The 14202-nt window shown below is 39.9% G+C and overlaps 3 protein-coding genes across 4 annotated transcripts; 2 read left to right on the top strand and 1 right to left on the bottom strand.

Moving 5' to 3' along the window:
• The first annotated feature begins 1521 nt into the window (after positions 1–1521).
• ppm1la (protein phosphatase, Mg2+/Mn2+ dependent, 1La) lies at positions 1522–6235 on the top strand. Of its 2 annotated transcripts, none has more exons than XM_020922656.2 (4): positions 1522–2373; positions 3545–3734; positions 4010–4171; positions 4659–6235. In XM_020922656.2, the coding sequence occupies exons 1-4, from the start codon at positions 1975–1977 to the stop codon at positions 5009–5011; spliced, it is 1104 nt and encodes a 367-aa protein (XP_020778315.1). In that variant the 5' UTR covers positions 1522–1974; the 3' UTR covers positions 5012–6235. The 2 variants fall into 2 exon arrangements, with proteins under 2 accessions (XP_020778315.1, XP_020778321.1); XM_020922662.2 differs by having other exon boundaries at positions 1523–2373; positions 3545–3719.
• Positions 6236–8402: 2167 nt separating this feature from the next.
• On the top strand, positions 8403–9145 carry arl14 (ADP-ribosylation factor-like 14). The gene has a single exon (XM_020922700.2). The coding sequence runs from the start codon at positions 8441–8443 to the stop codon at positions 9038–9040; it is 600 nt and encodes a 199-aa protein (XP_020778359.1). The 5' UTR covers positions 8403–8440; the 3' UTR covers positions 9041–9145.
• Positions 9146–9359: 214 nt separating this feature from the next.
• LOC110159284 (zona pellucida sperm-binding protein 3-like) lies at positions 9360–13493 on the bottom strand. The gene is made up of 8 exons (XM_055151873.1): positions 12975–13493; positions 12732–12844; positions 12552–12655; positions 11958–12135; positions 11761–11878; positions 11612–11691; positions 11308–11543; positions 9360–11190 (listed from the first exon to the last, which is right to left on the bottom strand). Exons 1-8 carry the CDS (start codon positions 13353–13355, stop codon positions 11093–11095), a joined length of 1308 nt encoding a protein of 435 aa, XP_055007848.1. The 5' UTR covers positions 13356–13493; the 3' UTR covers positions 9360–11092.
• Positions 13494–14202: the final 709 nt, after the last annotated feature.

The following is a 14202-nucleotide window of genomic DNA, read 5'->3' as shown; positions in this document are numbered from 1 at the left end:
GCAGCACACTGTAGGTTATAGGGGAAGGTGGGTTAGCAACTCCAGATTATATGACTCCTGGGGGATATACTACAAAGCTGTTCGTATTCGACACAAGACTTTGTGATATGGGATATGATTCTTGTGTCAGAGAGGGTTCATGCTCAGTGCATGGTGTTGTTTTCACACACCTCTGATTTGTACACAAACACTATAAATATAAGGTTTCCAAAAAGAAAGACACCTTCACAACATAGAGATACAGCATGTTCTTATACTTTGAATCATTAGTAAGTTCATCTGCTTTGAGTGGACAACACATTTGGCAAACCTTCAAAGCAGAAAATGGATCACTGCGAACCCAATGGAGCAGATCAATGTCCCAGAACCTGTAAGGCATCAATCCACCCATTCACCACACTCACCTACAACTCAAGAAAGCCTATCAGCAAAATATTCTTGATCTTGAAGAAAGCACATTCTGTATTCTAGCAGTGATTGTGTTTGAAATGTTTACATTAAAGATGCACTATGTAACGTTTCTGGTGTAGCATATCATCTCCATGAAGGCCAGCAGGTTTCACCACCTTATTGTTTTGCCTGGAATGTTCCTTAGTATAGCAGTTAACATATATTTTATTTATTAGTAGCAGGTATTTTTATGCACCCAAAATAAATAAATAAATAAATAAAGAGTGAAAGTGGTCTTACTATAAGTGGGTCGCCTCAGTACAGATCTGGCCTGTAACTTGGTTGCTTGGTTGCCTGACAATGCCATCCTAATCGCTTATCCTGTATATGTAATATACAAGGACCAGGAGGGATGGCACTGTCAGGCAAGTGGCTTGGTGGCTGTCTCCATGTAGATACATTTGATGCTATACTCTACAACATGTCACACATGGAGAGATTCAGGTGGCAGACCCTTCAACAGAAAAGTTACATGGTGCACCTTTAAATACCTTAGGCAAGTAATGGCTATAGGCTAATTAAAGGAAGGAATTAATTCAGTTCTGTTTGAAAGGTTGCCATATACTGCTTATAACCAAGGAAAAGGTGAAAGTTTGACTCAAAACTATTAAAACGAAGAGGCAATTATAGGCAGTTAGAAAATCTTATTTGAAATGTTAAGAAACTTAACTGCAAAATTAAAGGAGACGCCAGGGGAAACTGTTCGCACTTGAGCTATGCCTTACAGCATTTGAGTTTATTTATTTTTTATCTGGCCAAATGTTACGTTTACAGTGGGACGGTCAATGGGATCAAATCACCTTGGTATAGGCGCTGGACATCAGATTACACTAGTTCTGGACGTTTATCATACAGATGACATCACCCATTACATACCGCTGCGCCATTGGTGCGAGAGCTTGGCTCAGTCACCCGAGTCTGCAGCTGCGCACTTTTGTCAACGATACTCGAACCAGTGTCAAGTGCTGGTAGTCTCAAAACACTGCATCCTTCTTTGGTTTCAAAATAAATGTCCCACACAGCATTACACTTGCATCAAATATGTGCGCGTTTTACGTAAAAAAACAAAACATTTCCGGTTTCTGTTTGTCTCGTAGTTCGTGGTTTTTCTTGTTTTTATGGCTGAAGAGGACGTGTGTATGTTTCTGAATTCGACGCGAAGGAAAATTGACTCTATTTTCAGCGAACGGCTCGTTTACGCAAGAAGAACACTTATATCACGGAGTCGATTTGGGATTTTTTTCTCGTCCCGTAGCGTCCTCGGACAAAGTCACCGTCCTACAATGGACTGACTGCGGAAGATCACCTCAACTCCTTGAGTCAGCCTAGTAATGCTGCATGAGGAACGGATGAGAGGACCCATTCAGCCCAGCGCTGTGCGCGCGGAGGTGCGCGCTGCGTGTGACAAATGTTGAGATAAAACCAAACAACAAGGTGCTTAACCTATATTGGATATGGTTCTGTAAACGGATGGAGTGAACAGAGCAAAGAGGGAGCAGACAGACCGCAGCTTGGTCGCGTGTGATGATAGGAGACACAATGACACTCTTGTCTCTCCTTGGTCGCATCATGCGTTATTTTCTCCTCAGGCCCGAGACTTTGTTCTTGCTATGTATAAGTCTGGCTCTATGGAGTTATTTCTTCCACACGGACGAGGTGAAAACCATCGTCAAATCCAGTCGGGACGCCGTAAAAATGGTGAAGGGAAAAGTGGCCGAGATGATGCAGAACGACCGTCTGGGAGGCCTGAGTGTGCTGGATGCAGAGTTCTCCAAAACATGGGAGTTCAAGAACAACAATGTGGCGGTTTACTCTATACAGGGTCGGAGAGACCACATGGAAGACCGCTTTGAAGTGCTCACTGACATCACCAACAAGAGCCATCCATCTATATTCGCAATATTTGACGGGCATGGAGGAGAGGTATGCCTTAGGACTGCATTATTGTGTTTTAAGTAGATCATCACTAAATGTAGCAGAAAAGGACACAATTAAACATAATTGGTTGAGTAACATAGATTTCTGTAAGTAGGGTGCATCAGTTTTACCATGCAGAACAGCCTTTAAATCTGTAAATTCATCTTGTACGCTCTGTGAGTTGATTTGGAACTCTGCATTTAAGTGGGTGAGGGGAGGGTTTCCTTTTGTTTATGGTCTCAGGCTGATTTTGGTGGCCATCTGCCATTTGCCATTCCCTAGAGGTTCCATTGCAGCTATTACATTTTCCCCATTTCCTTTCGAGGTCTTTTTTGCAAGTGTATAGTTTTTTTGCTAGTGTCTAGTTCTTCTCCACTCATCCCATAACATACATTTTGCTGTGCTATCACACCAAATATGGACAAGCGTTCCCTCCATCTCTGTTCTGGGCCTAAAAATATGTAGGGAATATGTAGGAAATTATAATGTATCTCCTGGTGGAGAAGCATTTTAAATAAGAAGACCTAAACCAGCTAAAGTTCAGCAGAACCACTTTATTAATTTCCATAATCCACCACACTGTTAGCTGTAATTTTCTCACAGATTTTCGATTGTATCTAACAGGAATTTGTTATTATTATTTCTTCTAGATACAAGTATGCATAAAATGACACTTCTAGGATGGAATAATAAATCTAGTACATTGATATGTTCTGTAAGGCAGTGTGCCCTGTCAGGGTCATTTAATGGATTATGCAAAGCAATGATCAAAGCAAATAATGCCTTTTTTGAAGGATCTGAAATATGAAGCATTTCTTCACACTTTTTACCTCAGTACTTTTGAAACCTTGTCTGACTTAATCTTTTGTTTACATATTTTGTTTATTTGTAGCAAGGCTCCAACATTTCAGCAATTGGGACCAATGGGCTTGGATCACTATAACTTCTTGCATGTCATCCTATGTTATGTAGATATTTTAAAACTATGTAATTTTGATTGCTCAGCAGTCACTGAAAGGAAATGAACCCTAGCATTATGTAATTATGAAGAAGAAGAAGAACATTGACAACATTGACTTTGACACTTACTTATTTAGACAATTAAACATAAATAGCAGACTTCTACAAACAAAAAAACATTAACTGTTTGTATTCTAACATCATGTTCTGTACTCAGGCTGCAGCAGATTTTGTGAAGGCTCACCTGCCTGATGCTCTGAAGCAGCACCTGCAAGCCTTTGAGAAGGAGAAGAGAGACAGTGGGCTCTCCTATGCTAGTATCCTGGAGCAGCGCATCCTGGCTGTGGACCGTGAAATGCTGGACAAGCTTTCTGCCAGCCATGATGAAGCAGGTCAGAAGGGAGGGGGTATGTGATACTATCTACTTTTGGAATTTTCAAAGCATGTTTGACTAAAATAACTGACTCAAGTTGGGCCTCTACTGAAGGTCTATTAAACAGCATAAAACATAGTTGTTCTATGATGCTGTTTGTGTGTCTGTGTAATGCACAAACAAGCCTGTTCAGTACTGTATGTATTATAGCAATGAATTTTATTGAACAGCAACAACTCATTTTAGTTAATATGATTTAACATGCCTATTTCTCATTTGTTTTTGTTTTACTTTGTCTTCCATCCACAGGCACCACCTGCTTAGTGGCCCTGCTGTCAGATAGAGAGCTCACTGTAGCAAATGTTGGAGACTCCCGCGGCGTGTTGTGTGACAAAGATGGAAATGCTGTTGCACTGTCACATGATCACAAACCATATCAACTCAAGGAACGCAAGAGGATCAAGAGAGCAGGTATGACAGGGGAACAGCATGGAGACAGCATCACTATATTAACCAATAGACTTCACTAGAAAACAGTTTTTTTTAGAAAACATTTTTTTTTAAATATACAATTATTCATCCATAGTGACTCAAGAAACACAGTAGAAAACTTTCTACTATATTAACAGTTTAAAATGTTTTGATGTATTCATACATTTAAAGTAAAATTCACCTCTTACTCTTGGAACCATGATTAAAAGTAACTCATATAATCAACAAAATAGCATAACTTTTATTTCAGTTTTTTTGTTTTCATGAACTTTAATGTTATCTAGTGGTTAATATCTGAACAGCACCTTACATAGTGGCTCACTACAATGATACATTTCAAACTTAAATACTCCTCAAGCTAGCCCTAAATAGATGCCAATAAGGGGCTGTAGAATAATAAAGTTTGACCCACATTACATTTGCTCTAAATCCCTATTTTATAATAAAACTCATGTGTTTTATGTAGGCGGCTTCATCAGCTTTAATGGATCGTGGAGAGTCCAAGGAATTCTAGCCATGTCCCGCTCTCTTGGTGATTATCCCCTGAAAAACCTCAACGTTGTCATTCCTGACCCTGACATCATGACCTTTGACCTGGATAAACTCCAACCTGAGTTCATGATCCTAGCCTCTGATGGTCTGTGGGATGCTTTCAGTAACGAGGAAGCTGTTCGTTTTGTTCGCGAGCGCCTGGATGAGCCACACTTTGGCGCCAAGAGCATTGTTCTCCAGTCCTTTTATCGAGGCTGTCCAGATAACATTACTGTCATGGTGGTGAAGTTTAAAAGTGGGGCAAGTGGTGGCAAAACAAGTGAGTAGACATAGAAGAGATTACGCCAGTATTTTCTGAATGACGATGATGGATTCATGTGAGTGTGAAATGAAAAAAATAAAAACATGAAATAGCATACGATTGCATTAAGGGCATTCAGCCTCATAACAGACCCTTAACCCGACAAGATGTACAGGTGCATTAAAATAAATTGGAATATGATGGAGAAGTCAATATTTCAGTAGTTACATTCAAAGTGAAGCTCATTTATTAAATTATTGGTTTTATTTCTGTGCAAATAAATGGTGATGTTGGGCCTTAGGCAGGGTGTATCCAGCATAGTAACCAGCTAGTAACAGAAGAGACTGTCTTTCAATACTAAGCAATTTTATAGTTATACATCCCACCCAATGTCCATTAGTAACTTACTCAACATTTTGTATAAAGAAATGTGTCTTACTTTTTGGACTACTGGAATAATTCTCTTCCATTGCATTCTTATTTACTATTGAACCAGCATACACAAGATTATGATTGCAATGATACCTATTGTACATGCACATGGATGGTACAGCTACTCTGGGCAATTTCTATAAAACAGACTTGAAACTAGTGCCTATAGAGATGCATAAAAATTGAGGGAATTTCATTTTGAGCATTTGGTTGGCTAAAACTAAACTTGCTAATTTAAATCGGTTTGGCTCGGGTGGATCTTTATATCACAAATACTGACACTTAATATGAATGTCAAATGACTAATGCACAAAATAAGATACTCGGTGATAAAATGCATGGACAGCAATCACAAAAATGCACTTTTTATTTGTTGAGAATGGATTTTTTTTTACATCTAAATTATAATGTAAACACAAGATCCATGTATGTAAACCTGCTTTAGATCCAGACTCTGTTTTTATTTTTTTTTATGTGTTCCAGGCATGTGCAGTGCTCCATCAAATAGCTATAATAGTATTTCATCTATGAATACACACCCATCATGGATTAATATGGCACTGAACTGAATGCTTGTTTCTTGTGGGGCAAATACGAAGCAATACAGTAAAAGCAATGATCTGTTATGGAAGATTTTACTTAATTTAAACTGTTTTGTCATTCATGTTAAATGCTGTGTTTTATGGCATTTGTTTAGAATAAGCCTTTTATTTAACAGTTTGCCTAATGCCTTATTTATTGTTGAGTTTGTGGATACGTCAAATTGTGTTTTTGTTATATTTTACTTGATCAGAAATAAAATGGGCACTTGTGAAAGATTAAAAGTCTATTTTTGACTAAAATACCTTCACTAGTCTGCATCAGAGATCATCTCGCCTCATTATCTGTAGTTCTGTGAAAACCGTGGAATCACAATTTTAATAAAACAGTAAGCCTATGAGCCATGTGATCAGGGATAATTGCCATAGTTTTTGCTGATAATCAGTGCCTCTATTCCTGTATCCCCATCTTTGGAAATGACAGCAGCACTGACTAATGCATTTCCTGTAGACTCCACAGTTTAACACCTCCGGGAACGTACGCACTTGTCATCAACCTCCAGGAGCCATCCATAAGTGTCAATCAAATGTAGATCAACACTCACAAGTCGTTAAACAATGCTCAAGTGACCCCTGATTTGTTGCAGGACATTGAGGTAAATAACACCAGGGCCCTTTACGCTAAATTTGGATCTCAGTCAACGTTTGGTGACGGTCTAAACCAGGTGCACGCACTAGAAATAGTACCGCTCCACATGCCAAGAAGCTACTACAAGTTTCTCTCTCGCGTTAAGTTTAGTGCGTCACAGCGCTGTTTTATGGGAAGTCATTATAACCAAGCCCTGGAACACACTTGGCACATTATAAGTCAGGAGTGGACAGGGGCAAGGCCAACCGTCACGGCTTTGTACGGAGAACAAGTCCATCGAGTTTTTTTGAGTATAAAGAATTCTATAGTTTATCATGGGACAGCAAGGCTCCAAATCCTCCATGGAGACGAGGGTTGCGTTTCAGCGCGTTGGCACCGAGTCCCCAAGTAAAATGGACGAATCATCAAGTCCCATTGCTGTTAGAATCCAGAAAAGGGCGGATTGTAAATCTGGAAGTCCTAATTTCTCTGGTTGGGCCCAGACACAGGAGAAGTGCTGGTCTCAGTACCGAAGTGAGCCAGATGGGCTGGAGTACGTGATGGATAATCCTACTGGGGGCGTGTGGGTCAAGTCCAAGGAGAGATGGACGCGCTCTTGAACAATCCCTAACTTTCTAAAAGCTAAATGCCAATAAGAGGTGTGACGTATGCTGGTGTATGGCGCACTATTTTGAGCGCTTTTGAAGCAGCGGATGGATTAGTCCGTGGAGATTGCACAGTCACGCGAGGCCGGTGTGGCCGACATAACCGGTATAACAGAAGGTTGGTCTGTCTGATCACTGGGATTTCTTGTTTACGTCTGTTAAGACAACCAGTGTAGGACTAGAAAGGATATTTTGGAAGTGATTCACTAACAATGATTTCGATATCTCTTTCTTTTGTAAACATTTATTTATTTATTTACTTACTTGAATCGCTATCATTTTATTTATTTTTATTATGTCTTTAAATAACAACAGTGATGTAGTGGGAGTGGGGTCTTAAGAGTTTGAAAATCTGCCAGATTCTACTCTCTAAATAGACGTGAATCTCTGACTCAACATTTTCCACGTGATTTTGTGAATACAACAGTGAATCCAGTTCATTTGCTTAACTCGTTTGTATTGAATGAACACATTGGGAAAATGTGTAAATGTTCTTAAATTTTGTCACTTTTTCATGTGTGTTGAGAATTAGTATTCAGGAAAAAGGCAAGTTATTTACCATGTTGACAGAAAAGCCTTATGCAGTTAGTCTGATTTTTCAAAATCAAAAATCATTCAAAAGGTCAAATGAACTGAGATAAGTTGGTAAGACTCAGCTGTTTTTTTTTTTTTTATTAACTACACTACGGAAGAAATTTTACATCATTTTTGTTTACAATTACAAGTGTTGCTTGTCATTTTATTTGTTGAACAAACTGTCTTGCATTTTGGGCAGGAAAACACTATCTGCATTAGCCATAATGCATATACTGGTGTAAATGCTTACAGAACCTATAGGCAAATGTTAGAAATAATATTTCCAGTTGTATTGGAACAGGTGTGCATTACACTAATTTGGAAAATAAAGTTCCATTTGCATGGAACATGATATTTTTCTTTCAACATAAAAAGTGACCCCGTTTAAGTGAATTGTCTAAGCATCACTTAAACAACTCCATATAAAGCCTGTTCATGCAAAGTTGAATAGTGATGCAAACTTTGACCTCTGGTGTGGCTCTTTATCAGTGGCTCAGTTGGGAGTTATACGACTAATATATCATCTATTAAAACAAGGCCAACGCAGTGCGCAAATACTGAAGAGGAAGTAGACAGGTTATAGCCTTGGGTTTGAGGATTTCGTGATCCTAAGACATGGGCCAAAAAGGATCCAAATTACCAGAGGCCCGTATTCTGCTTTTGGGTCTGGACAATGCTGGAAAGTCCACTCTCCTCTACAAACTCAAACATAACATCAGCGTAAAGACCAGCCCGACCGTAGGTTTCAACGTGGAAACGATGGAGGTGAGAAAAAACAAGACGAATATCTCCTTAACTGTGTGGGACGTGGGCGGACAAGGTGCTATGAGACAACACTGGAAGAGCTACCACCAGGACACCGCGGTCATCGTGTTCGTGGTGGACAGTTCGGACCGACGGCGCTTTAACGAGGCAAAACGTGAGATCGAGAAGACTCTGAGCAGTGACCAGCTGCGCGGATGTCCCCTGATAGTGCTGGCCAACAAACAGGACGTAGACAACTCGATGACCGCTTCGGAGATAAAGAGTGGCATCAACATGAGCAAGTTGTGTCCGGACCGGGACTGGTTCGTTCAGCCGTGTTCTGCGTCCACAGGCTTTGGGGTGGAGGAGGCTTTCATTCGGGTGGTTAACATGATTAAACTCTCACACGTCACTGGAATCAAGGGCAACCTCAAGGAAACTGTGAACTACATCAGAGGTGGTAGATACTAGATTCTGACATTGACTACATATTCTCTTTACAGCCTCACTTTATTAATTAGTAGTGTCTATTTCTGAGACATCCAAACACAATGTAATGATGCACTGATGCAAAAAGTATACTGACTGAAATAGGAAAGGAAAGATCGTGCATATATTATTGATCTATTAAATTATGCAATAAATGTATGTCGTTTTAAATTATTTAACAAAGGGTCTACGTCTCTTTTTGTGTCACAGTAAAGTTTTTATTTATGATTTTTCAAGCTACTGTCAGCGTTATGAGCGCGTAAACTGCTTTATTTAGGCAGTGTAAGAATTGTTTCTCTCTTGTTGTACGCAGGACTCACGTATAGTCTCTTCATAAGTCGGAAGCCGTTTAAGATCCTCGTATGAGGGTAATGGGGCGCTCAAGGCTGGGCTTCGCAAGTTTTCGGGCGTATAACTCTCCATGAGCATCTCCTGGGAGGCGGCCGCTGTTGGGGGACCGTTGTATGGAGCTGAGAGCTGCCTGGACCGGGAACACAACATCCTCTGCACGAAATACCCAAATGCAAATAGCAGTAACATGATGAGAACACCAGAAAGTTTTCGTGTGACCATAGCGATGTTGTAGTAAGTGCTGTCCACGAGCTCCTTGCAACAGGTCACTATGGTGGTGTCATTCCCTCTCACGCAGCACACTTGGTCATCACGGCAAATGTTCTGACCGCATCTGCGTATCGAGAAAACAAGTTTGCGCGTAAAACAGACAAGCGTCAACACCGCAACATTTAGGCTTTTGTAGGAAAACATGATCCTCAAAACACTTTAAATCCAGCTTTGTTAAACACAAGACGTCGAGAATCGTGAAATAGTCATAACAAGTTCATTGGAAAGAGTATGCGCAACTTCGGACCATCGGGAGGATAACAAAAAGCAGCAAAAAGTCAATCCTTAGTCACCTCTTGAGCCCCTTTACTCACAACTCCAACTAGGCTAGTTCACATTATATGCAAATAAGCTAGCTGTCATGGGCCAATGGACCAGTCTGATATATTATGCACTTAGCGGAGGTTTTGATGGCGTCAGTCCACACAATAAGTCCAACATACGTGCTTATTTATATGCCATGAAAGTAAACAGGCGCCCAAGTGATCGACCAGTCCTGTTGAGAACCCAGAATAAGCAGTGATTCATTGTGGGAGTCGGGTTAAAAACAAGCAGTCTTCCCAACGTCACAGGGGGACGTTTCAGGACCATGGACAGCGCCACTCACACGCCCAGGAAGTCCAAGTCAGGGCGCTGTCTCATGCACTTCCCATTAGCAATCTGAATATAGGCTTGTGTATAATGTAAGGTCAACTACAGCCTAAGCGCTTTTTAAAAGGCTGTACTGTCCATTTAGGATGATTACACCAAACAGACCAGGATAGAGTGGCTTAGAAATGAAACATGAGAATTTACTTTAGACAGAAGATTGTTTCATTTTTAATACTGAGAAACCAAATAGCTAATCATTTTGTTTTGGGATTATACACATTTTACACAGCCTAAAGAAACATATTCCCTTATCATAAGAAAGTAAGAAAATGCTGCATGTTTGAAATGTTCATTTTATGATGCAGCCTAACACAGCATCTAATCAATAACTGCAAATGAGTAGATTGTGGGTTGTAATGGACAAAAGTGCTGTCTAAAAGCATGTCTGCTTTTCTCTCTTCAAAACAGTAGTTATCAAGTTAAATGGGATTTACAATGGCAAGGAGATGATGCGCTTCCTCAGTAGTACAATGGCACAGATTTAGAGAAGTTTGAGTGCTTAAAACCACTGATAATTAAATTGATTGCCAAAGCCATTTGCTTCACCCAAAGGATTATTGGAAACTGTAATAGTAAAGATCAAGTATCAACTCATAGAGAACCTTACACAAAAAAAATCCAGTTAATTGGTGTATAGAAAAAAAAACAAAAAACATTTTGACTACTAAACTAAATGAAATTTAAAATGAACCAAATGTAAAAGAATAGTGAATTAAAAGTATAAAAATAACAGGAAATTCATTGAAAACTTGCTTGAAAATGTCATTTTGATGTCACCAGTTCATTTGGCCTTTTGTCTGGTAAAATTTGATGGTCTTTTGAAGAAGGTAAGATTATGAGGGGTCCGATCTTAAGAGTCCCTAAAAAGGAAGCAACATAGAATTATAAGAGGTTTACTGCATTACTGGACTATAAGCATACAGACTGCACAGTTGAACCACTACATGTTTATAATAAAATGAATTAATTTATATTGCCTTTTCTTTTCTCCCCTTCCTTCATTAGCCCGGTAGATGATGGAGGCTTTGGATGTATATTTTGATGAGTTCTTGGGCGGACTCGCATGTAATTGGCCGGTTGGGGTTTAAGTTTATTCTCGCCCCGCCCTCTCGTTGAAGTGACAATTGGTGGTGCTGTAGTGGAAGTTTCTTTAACTGGATATGGAATACCACAAGTCCTACAATCGTCATCATTCCCATCTGCAGAACGCCATCTAAAAATAGATATATATTAAAATTGAAGGAAAAACAGACTTTGAACAGCACATTTAAGTGGGGGTACCTTTTGGCAATGAGAGAACAGGCCCTGCTTTTTGATTTGACCAACATTGGAACAGCAGTTAGGTGACAAGTGATATAAATCTAAAAATTAAATACAAAATTATTAAGTATACAAGAAATAAAAAAAACAACATATTGTTTGAAATTCACCTGGTTAGTATTTTCCTGGTAGAACTTAAATGCATCTAGTTGGAATTGAATCCTGTAATCCTTCACTCTTGATAAAAATCGTGCACTAGAGTTTGTTAGATAGGCATCAACAAGGCATCTGTTGGAAGCACACAATAACTACCAGTGTAATGTAAAGAACAACTAAATATGCCCTCAACACATGCAAGAGGTCTCACCCATAATGATCAATAAAGTCATATCTTAATGTTGCTTCTGCATCAGGAGTTACAGTAGCTACACAATGGTCAACAAAGACACGAAGAGGCTTGTGGTTTCCCAAGATGGATGATGCTTCAAAATAAATTGGATCACCTACATAATATGCATGCGAGTCCCTCTCAAACAGCCAGTCACCTACAGCAATGACAAGAAATGATAGTTATTTTTTGAAAAGTCAAGAGCCCTTTTTCATTAATAATAATAATAATAATAATATTTCTTTTTGTCTGCCACTATTCAATTTATTCTTTATGTAACCAAGATAGTCCCACTGAGATTTGGAATCTTATTTTCAGGGGAGTCCTGGTCCTATTGCACATGTGTAGCAGTATCTGAGAAAGTACACAAACATGGGGAGAACATGCAAACTCCTTACTAATTATGTTTCCCTTTGTTGTCCTGTGTATTTTCTTGCTTTTGCAATTGCTGGCCAGGGGACTACATGAAAACAAACTTTTCAGTCACATGTTTTGTGAATATAGTAGTCCAATAATAATTATCTGCTAAAAAGTCAGCTATGTCTAATATGAAGAATGCAGTCAGTAGCCTACCAGTCATCAGCCTCAGACTGAAATCCATCTGGCTCTCAGCTGTTGTTCGTAAATTAAAAGGGGTCCATGCAGGGGACAAGGGGAAGGAATTTACAGAATAAAACCTGGACAAAAAGAGGAAAAAAGGCAGTCAGTCAGTTTAACATAGCATACTGTAGATTTACTATAACTGTACTTAACTTGTTGTAATGACATTCAATGGGAATGGTTGCTCCTTCCAGCCTCAGTAAGCCCTCAGGTGAAGGTTTGGGGGCATAGACCAGCACATTAGAGTAGACAATCTTTTTTGATGGCTAGAAAACAATGGGCTTTTAGTACATTACTGCTGTTAAAGGTTGTGTCATATTTAGAAAACATGACAGTTGGTCCCATTTTAAACCAGTAGGTCACATCAGATGATCCTATTAAGAATGTAGCTCTTACTGAGTGTTTGACAGTGCCACAATCCATGAGATGGGCTCTTATTGTGAATTCGGTCGGTCCCGAGGGCATAGCTCTGCAGGCATATGGGTTCGTTTGTTTCTCCAAACCCAGTCGTAAATGGCTGCCATCGACCGCCAAGCCCGTGTTGAACATGTCCGCCTGAATGACAACCTCCACAGAGTCAGGGCGGCACCTCACAACAACAGCACGGGGAGTGGCGCCTGGGCCTCCGCTTTGGTGGTTTGGGTTGGGGGCTGGATCATAGACGTCGTTTTCCCATTTTTTCACGTGAGATGGATTCGCTCCATAGTTGTACCGCTGACTTTTTGTCATTGTAAGTAAAACAAAAAAATATATGAACCAGGTTAGAGTTTTGAACATTTTTAGGTCAATATTGAACAGGTTTAGGTCAGTACTGAACAGGTTTAGGTCAGTACTTGAGCATGTTAAGGTCAGGTCAGTACTCGGAGCTGCCGGAGATGCTCTCCACAGGTGTTAGCTGCGGGCCCTAATTAGGAAAAAAAAGCTCTTTCTGCGCCTGCGTGAACATGGATGCGGACAGGGCAGTTTGTACTGTTATTTTCAAATAATACTTCTGACTGCAGTAAATTTGTAGAGTTGTAGCCCGTGAAGTAGGTTTTGATCTAATTCGGTCAGAGTTCTGTCGTAGGCTACATACACACACGCGCACACACACACACACACACACACACCCACACACACACACACACACACACACACACACACACACACACACACACACACACACACACACACACACACACACACACACACACACACACACACACACACACACACACACACATACAATTAAAATCCTCTAGGGGGCACCACAACAACAGCAATTAAGCTTGCTTGGCCGATGGCGAAACAATGCCCGTTGTACATACTTGACTTCTGTGGAGTACATATCGAGAGAACTAGTCTGAATATCAGGCAATCATAAGGTCTAGCGTATACAGAAGGGATGTGAAGGAGCTCTTCAACTACTCTCTTCATTAATATAAAGTACTCTCTTCATTAATATAAAGTGAAATTAAACATATGCATATATTTATGTCATCTGCCTAACATTGTAGGGCATGAGTAATCAGAAGTGACATAAGCCCGTTATGTCACTTTGTGTTTGATGACTTTTGTTATGTGTGGCCTAGACTACGTCATCGTACACTTCAGTTTTTATAGCCTTGTTTACTCGCACAGTCTC

This window comes from Boleophthalmus pectinirostris, unplaced genomic scaffold (assembly GCF_026225935.1).
Source record: "Boleophthalmus pectinirostris isolate CB_2022bp ecotype Guang Dong unplaced genomic scaffold, ASM2622593v1 HiC_scaffold_16, whole genome shotgun sequence".
NCBI lineage: Eukaryota > Metazoa > Chordata > Actinopteri > Gobiiformes > Gobiidae > Boleophthalmus > Boleophthalmus pectinirostris.
This window is presented reverse-complemented; position numbering and strand designations above follow the sequence as displayed.